Genomic DNA, 8,136 nt, shown 5'->3' with positions numbered 1-8,136 from the left:
GGAGAGATTGGAGAAGACCAGCAGGACAGCAGAAAAAAACACTGGAGAAAAGCTGGAGACTGGTCTGAGGTCCTGACCCTTTTTCTGGCTTTTGGCTTTTTGCCTGTGGCCTGTTGTTGCTGCTGCTGCTGCCGTTGTTGCTGTTGTTGCTACCGGCTGCTGGAAGCTCGGCCAAGCAACACACGTCCCGCCGCCGCCAGTCGCCCTTGACCTCCTCCCGCAGCGCAGCATCATGCTGCGTCGCTGTTGAGGTTCCGTCACCTCACGCGCCATGACCTCCATCGTCAACGGAGCTCCCCCCGCCCCCAAGCAGATTCGTTTCGTCCACAACCAAGGCCAGCCGCCCTCAAAGAGACGAAGGATCAACGCCGCGTGAGTCATGTCGAGCCCTCTCCCGTTCCCTTTTCCCCCTTCAAGCGCCTCTGCCGCTGCTTGGAGCTGTGCAGTCCGTCTTGCGCTGCCAAGGCGTCACCAGAGCTATAGCTTCCCCCTCTGCGCATTCTAGCTAACTCCCGCTTCCCAGATGCTTGACCTGTCGCAAGCGAAAGACGAGGTGCGCCGGCGAGCGCCCCGTCTGCTCGACCTGCACCAAGAACGGCCACACGTGCTTGGGCTACAATGAAGTGATTGAGAAGAAGACAGCCGGTGGCGCCATCGCCACCAAGGATCCCCACCAAGACGACGACGACGACGAAGACCAAGACGACCACCACCACCGCGACGATGAGGAACATGTCGAAGAGAAGCACAATTGGAAGATGCCGGACAGTGGCCGACGTCCTTCGGTGACGCACAAGCCCGCCGGCGATGCTGCCTCGCGGACGAGCTCAGAAGCGGCGACGGGGCAATCGCCTACCTTTGTCAGGCGATCGTCGGAGAACAGCACACGAGAGCATGACCGCCGACGGCCATCCAACCCGCGAACCACCTCCTTTTCCGACGATGCTCGAAGCACACAAAGCCGGTCGCCCACGTTGCACCACACCGAACGTCATCGAGTCCCATACTTTCGCTATTTCGGCCCGACGGCCATCGTCCCTGGCTACAAGCAGATGGTGGTCTCTGTCCGGGATCGGAGGAGAAGCACGGGAGGCTCTGCCACATCCCCCAGCTCCGGGTCCAGTATGGTCCAGTCGCTGGGGATGGCCATGTCTGGAATGGCGCAGCACGACGAAGAGGTCGCTATTGACGAGGAACTGCCGTTCTACGACCCCAACGATGTTGCGCCAGTCCACCCCCTGATTTTGCACTTGGTCAAGGTCTTCTTCCTCCATCTGGGTTGCAACTACCCCTTCTTGAAGGAGGATAGGTTCACGCAAATGGTCAAGGAGAAGCGCGTAGAGCCTATACTTGTCGACGCGGTATGCGCCCTGGCCGCCCGCTTTTCCGATTCGCCGCAGCTTGCTCATGGCAAGGATGAGGAAGCATCACATGCTGAGCAGGGCCAGTACTACGCTCAGAGGGCCAAAGCTGCCACGGTCGACACCTTTCCTTGCCCCTCAGTCGGCGCCGTTCAGGCCTTGCTGATGATGGCATATGAAGGCTTCGGCGCCGACCAGGACAGTGCTTTGTGGATGTACCTAGGTCTGGCTATCCGCATGGCCGTCGACCTCGGCCTACAAAAGAGAGTCGGGGTGCAATATCAAGGGGAGAAAGACCCTTGGTACACCCGGCAATGGGGCAGCGATGTGGGAGACGACGAAGAAGTTCAACCCGAGGACAACGGCCTCACCCATGAGGAGCAAGCCGAGGTCGAACAAGAGCGCACCGACACGTTCTGGGCCGTCTTTATCCTTGACCGACTCATTTCTTCTGGAACCGGCCGACCAGTGACCTTTCGTGACGATGACTTTGAGCTGGCTTTGCCTGTCCCGACTCTTGACCCTACATCAGGCTGGCCGGCCCCCTTGCCAATCGTTATTCAAATCGTCCACCTGTACGGCCGCGCGTCTGACGTCCTTAACACCCTCCGCAACTCCAGAGACCTGACCCAAGAAAAGTGGACAAACCTTTCAAAGATAGAGCACGAGTTGACCAGGCTTTACCAAAAGCAGGATCCCAGACTGCACTTCAGCGTTGCCAACTTCAAGACCTACCTAAAGGCCGGCCAGGGGACGAACTTTATCCTTCTCCATTTCTGGTTCCATGCGCTCATCATCATTCTCCATCAGCCTACCCTTTTGAGCCCATTTGGCTCACTGAACCGCAACCACCAGCTCCTCCCCAACAGCCGTGAACTGTCCATGTCCAGTGCAAAGACGATCGCCGACATACTGGCGTTTGCAGAGCTCATCGACCCCAAGAGCTTCGTCGGGAATCCCTTCACATCGCAACCCATGTACATTGCTGCATGTGCCTTTCTCATGGAGTCCATTGCCAATGCGTCGAATCCCACCTCGCGAGAAACGTCTCCGCCACCTGACACGAAGACGGAGGGCCACAGGCCGAGGGCTGAGCAGAAGCCAACGACGAAGCACTCTCTGCTTGCATCCGCGGCTAACCAGAACTACTCGCGCTGCTACAAATCGCTGCAGCAGCTGCACAAATACTGGGGCGGCATCAAGTACATCCTGACAGCACTCGACCAAAAGTCCAAGGGCATCTGGGACTGCGAGACGTATACCAACGAGGAGTACGAGAGCACCAAGATTCCACGGCGCGGATCCCTCAGCGGCCGCTTCCCGACCTCTCCGAATATGCCACCGATTGCGTGGTCATTGACAGGCACAACAAACTCACCCCCTAGCCTTACGCTCATGTACCAGAACATGCAGGGCGCGTCTAGTCACCAGACCTTTACGCAATCCCATTCCAACATGCCAAACTCTGCTCCCACGCCGCCTGGGAACATGATCTACGACCCTATCCGCCAAAGTCTCCCTGAACCTCCACCACACTCCATCTTTGCAACGGTGCTGCCGCATGCCGCGACATCGGCCATGCGACACACCTCACGACCCAATAGATCACAACGCCTGTCGAACTCTTCAATGGGCAGCCCACATAGACCGCATATACGTTTCGACAACATGGGCAGAGACATGCCATCGTCACCAGCAACAGCCGGCATGCTCGCAGCGACTTCAGCGCCGCAGCAGACCTCATACACGCCCACGTCGCAGAATTCGTCGAATTACGAGCAGAACGTGATACCCTCCGTCTCGCCGGGCGGCATGCAGCACGATGGCATGCCTTCGCAGCACCATCACATGTCGCAGCAGGCCATGTACGATTCGGCGTTCCCCAACGGGACGTATTCGTACTTTGGGCAGGACATGAGGCCCATCACGGAGATCGTCACGTTTGACCAGCCGATTGACATTGGGTCGCTGGGCTTGCCGGACGAGATGATGCCGCAGTCGTGGCTGGAGTACCTACCGGGCGATGTTTTGAGCAGCTTCTTTGAGAATAACGACGTGGACCCGGGAAGCTGAGGTGGATTTGTAACCGGATATATACCAAACTTTTATACGGGGCTTTAACATAGTATCGTGTCGCATAGTTCCAGGACATTTATGATACCATTATTCTGGATTTTGTACGGAAGGGGGAGCACGGTGTTTGGACGGATGAGGAAGGTGTTTGGTTGGATGGGGAAAAGGGTAGCTAGTGTGTGTTTTAACTATTTACGGCTTCTTCATGATATTGTTTATGATTAACAGCGCATGATGCATGTTGTGAAGCTCAGAGGGTCTACACGATTGGAGTGCACATGAGGAGTCTTTATACTACTTGTTCTCCTCAATTTCTAGAGGATACTAGTCACAAGTGTGCATGCGCTCACGTACCGCACGCTGTACTATAAGTTCGACACGTTCACCGTCACCCCATGCCGCCAGAGCACCCTGCGTTTGTCTCAAGATATAGCTCTGCTGACTTGCCAATTCGATGTAAGGGTCGTTAGAATTCATACGATACACATACTCAAGAGAGTTATGCTCTCAGATGATCTCTAGTAACCGCGCTTCTCTCTAGGTTGCACTTATGATAGGTAGCAAGCTCGTGTTTCAATCGTTGTTAAAATGCTACTATCAAACGCCGCCCTCTACCCATCAATGCACTCGTCAAGAGAACGATATCGATTTTGACAACTTCGTGGGAGCATCTGCCGGATAAACCAAACCGTGGAGAGATCCAAAAATCTTCTCGTCGTTGGATTGTTCCGGGGGATATCGTGATTTCCACTCATGCTTAGCTTTGGCGGAATGAAGGACGCATAACTCCAGCGTCGGTTTGGTCTTGTTTCCCAATGATACCCATCCTTGAGAGCAACATGATGCCGCTGATCGAGAAACACAGCAGAGTATGTCGTCAAGAACCCCGAAACATCGGCGTTTCCCCTGGCAGCGGTAGTCGTCTGACACACCATCGGCGAGTTTTATGCCGTGTTGTGACAGCACCACTATGATGTCCCAGTCGCCTGAAATGATTCTCTGTTCAAACTCCTCGTATACTCTCCACATATTTTCTTCCGCGACTCCAGGGACAGCAATGGAAATGGCTTCGTATCTGAACTCAGGTGAGAGAGACCAGTCGTCACTAATCTCCCGTAACAGTTTGTAATCAATCCGACAACACTCCTTCTCCCCTGCCAATGAGAGCGTTGTTTCTTGTAAATAATATTCAACCGCATTCATGTTGCGGTTTTCAATGGCCACCTGTAGTTTGTGTCGCCAGTAATCGGTTTTGTATCTGCGTCCTCCCACACAACTCTTGTGTAAGTCGAGGACCCAGCGTGCGTATTCGGATGATGATGGCCAGCCTGTCTCGAGAATAATGTCGATGATATCTCTACCATCTAGGGCTCGGGCTTCGTGGATGCACGGGGTCTTCGAAATGATCGACTTTTCAATAGCGTCTGACGTTTCTTTTGTAGGCCCGAGGACAACTATTTTCGCGAACAGGGGCAACCAGGGCTGGATGCCTCTGAAGTAATCCGACCCAGAAAGAATATTGGCCATATGCATGTGCATGGGTTTCTTTGCGCAATTGTCGCCGCAAGGAGAGGTCTCGATATCCTGTATAACTGGACACAAATCCATAGGGCCATCGCAAGCAACGAATTCAGTGACGAGACTAATGAGACCGTCGTGACAGTTCTCCTCTTTGATGTATCCTTCGCGCTCTCGGGGAAACTGGAAGACCCTTCTATCTGGAAGAAGAAACACTAGTATGTGCTGGCTCAGCTTCTGATTGCGGTCTTTGATGGTCCTGAGGATGAAAGTAAGTAGTACCCTATGGGCGATAAAATCGGCGAAGACAAACGCCTTGTGAAGCGCCTCCACCTCAGGATGAAGCAACTTTCTCCGTTCGTCGGTTTGCCAGAGATTTTCCACCCAGGCTTTCTTGTTTGCCTCAAACGACTCGAAACCTGGCGGTTGCCGCCCAAAGTTGACAAAAAACTTGTCATCTTCTAGTATCGATCTGTTCACCTGATTTACCCACAAGTGCCAGGTTTTGGTTGTAGGCTGGTGGAAATGGAAGGAGTGATGCAGCCAAAACTTTGTAGCGTAGATAAGGAAGGGATAGTGTTCGAAAAGTTCTGAGTAGTCCTGGCCGTCCGCTGCAGCTGATTCTGTTGGGTTTGAAACGCCCTGGGGAAGATTGCAGCCATCCCTGGACTCCTTTGGTCTGAGAAACCGTCGCAAAAATCGAGCGGCTGTGTGCCCCGGCAGAGCGTCTAAGGCTGCTTGATTTCCCACTGCGGCTAGGATTCTTCGGCCTTCATCCGACTTAGCGATTTGTTGTAGTTGAAGGTTGTTGGTATTCCGAGAGACCTTGATCATCGCCTTCTCGAAGTCGCTGAAGTTGAGATAAGTCAAGCAAATTTCTCCCACTTCATGATCCCAAGCCTTCATGTCAATATGAAATGCACCCAACTCTGGTACTGTGTCATTCAGCTCCATTTCCAGTAAGTGCGTCTTGATCGAGTGGTGGAAAAACCGGACTGTCTCGTCCCCCGCTTCAATATGAATAAGGTTCTCGCACCAACTCGGCAGTCTCTCTGTCCCGTTTATGATCTGGTCCTTGGTAGACGCCTTCTGGAGAATCTTCACCCCCAAAGCTTCTCCCAGCTGCCAGCGGGTCAGGGGCCGTCGAACGGTTGCCACCCATTTGAAGGTTCGTTGAACAAGATCAACTATTGAAGTCGATTGGGATGAAGCAATCCGCTTAAGAGCCCGATTGAAAGTGTCCGATAGCGATCTTGGCAGGACTTCGAGGGCTTGTCGAATGTCATGATCGGTGGGGCAGCAACAAATGTCCTCTATTGTGAGGAAAACCCACAAGAACCTGCCACAGGTTAATAAAAATCCCGGTGAAATAGGTCTCGAGAAGACTCGAACTCACATGCCCTCGCCGCCAGTCTGTAGTTGATGCACGATTTGATCCATGATGCTCTCGTCTCCGAGAACTAGCTGACCTCTGTCTCGCTTTTGAGTTAGTATCTCTGCAGCATACCGTGCCAGGTCAGCATTAGTATCGGCAAGGCCTGTTCGCAGGTGCTTGGTGGGTGCCAAGGCTCGATCCACTTCTTTTGCCGTACTCTCTCTGCCTGAGACTAGAATCTTGACACGCCCGTGACCATTAGACATCTGCATAAGCCGAGAAAAGGTTTGAAGCAAAGTGTGCTGTTCTTGCGGCGAGCATTGGTCAAGGCCATCGATGACCAGAAAGCTGTCTTCGAGTAGGGAGATGTTGAGCAGTGACAGCAGAGAGTTTCGCTCAAAACCTGTAGATTCCGACCTTTCTAGCATTCCCTTCAAGCTGTCCTGCACCTCACGGCCAGTCAGCGATTGGCATATTAAGGATCGCAGGATCATGTCAGCCAACCGGCTGTTTTCGTCATCGAATCGAATGAAAAGATATGAAACAGAGGAAGATGGCGACGATTTCTGCAAGAGATGACTGATAACGTTGGCCCTAATATAGTAAGTCAGACTTGGCCCATATCCCCAGGGCGATGTTTCAGTGGCACACTTACGCAAGTAGTGTTTTACCAGAACCGACTAAGAGAATGAATTTCAGCAAAGGTTCATACAGACAGCGGTCGAGGGTGACCAACTTTTCCCTGAGATATTGAGAACACAAGAATCAACACTTTCGTACCAGTCCTGAAATTCGCTCGTGCTGAAAATCCACTCTGCGGTTCCTCGATGAAGTTTGTCCCGGGCATGATTGAACGCAGATTCGTGGTCATATGAGGAGAGCTTCAATAACAGCGAATTCCATTTTTGTTCTGAAGCAATTATGTCAGTAATGTCAGATGCAAGTACAAACTCAGCATGTGCTTGCCTTTCTCTTGACGCTGGATCCTGCGGCTATCATCTTGAGCTTTGGCAAGGGCTGCTTGGCCCTTGACGAGCTTCGCCCTCTTGCGAATCTCAGCAATGCTCGGACCAATTTCTGACTCGAAGGATCTTGTGATGGCAGCCAATGCTTGCTGTGGCCCTAAGAAAAGTCTTAGTACAGCTGATACCGAGCCGGGGGGGAGGGGGGTGTCGATTGCTCACATGTGCGTCGTGTTGATGATATGACTTGAGTACAGCAAGAAATAATAGCGGTATGAAAATCATAGATCGAGTTTCTTAGGGAAAGAGAGTCCGGAAACAAGATCTGGTACTCCTTGAACTGAGGAGTCAATGCGTCAAACCCATCCAGGAGATCCGAGAACGTCTGGAAGAACGAAGTGAAGTTCGCGAGCACCTGCTGGGTCAGCTACTTCGGAAGTATTAGTCTACCAGGAAGAGAACAAACAGTAAATGCGAGTCTCACGGACCCCCAGACTAGAGCAGCGATTTCTGGATTTGATGACACGTAGGTGTCCACAACCTGAGAGAACTGCTGTACTGTCTGTAAAATCGAATGCAGCCTGGTGGCGATGCTTTTCCCCCTGCGATTTGGATCCACAAGGTCGAGCCCGGCAGTAAAAGCGATGACTTGGCTAGGGTCGCGAGAAACGTTCATCTCCACCTTCAATTTTTTACGCTCGTCAGCGGTCAGAACATCGCGGAAGGCATTCAGGGCGTTTTCCAGCCTTGTCGGTCTATCGGAGCGAGCCGACAGGGCATTTGACAGAGGCGCAAGGCTAAGCTCGCCTTCGTTCCGAGGTGACTGCGTGCGATTGCTTGTAGCCAT

General features: G+C 52.8%; 2 protein-coding genes across 2 annotated transcripts; one reads left to right on the top strand and one right to left on the bottom strand.

Annotated features, from left to right (window-relative positions):
- Window positions 1-271: 271 nt before the first annotated feature.
- On the top strand, window positions 272-3,434 carry nit-4-3 (Nitrogen assimilation transcription factor nit-4; the record flags this gene model as incomplete). Its single annotated transcript, XM_036635587.1, has 2 exons — window positions 272-372; window positions 524-3,434. 2 exons carry the CDS (start codon window positions 272-274, stop codon window positions 3,432-3,434), a joined length of 3,012 nt encoding a protein of 1,003 aa, XP_036499359.1.
- Window positions 3,435-4,064: 630 nt separating this feature from the next.
- On the bottom strand, window positions 4,065-8,136 carry CGCS363_v003737 (Vegetative incompatibility protein HET-E-1; the record flags this gene model as incomplete). Its single annotated transcript, XM_036635586.1, has 8 exons — window positions 4,065-6,291; window positions 6,349-6,423; window positions 6,460-6,921; window positions 6,983-7,007; window positions 7,064-7,237; window positions 7,279-7,449; window positions 7,512-7,716; window positions 7,774-8,136. 8 exons carry the CDS (start codon window positions 8,134-8,136, stop codon window positions 4,065-4,067), a joined length of 3,702 nt encoding a protein of 1,233 aa, XP_036499352.1.

This window comes from Colletotrichum siamense, assembly GCF_013390195.1.
Source record: "Colletotrichum siamense strain Cg363 chromosome Unknown KSG_Cg363_contig02, whole genome shotgun sequence".
Lineage (NCBI taxonomy): Eukaryota > Fungi > Ascomycota > Sordariomycetes > Glomerellales > Glomerellaceae > Colletotrichum > Colletotrichum siamense.
Note: the sequence above shows the minus strand (reverse complement) of the source record. Positions and strands in the feature narration are given on the sequence as shown.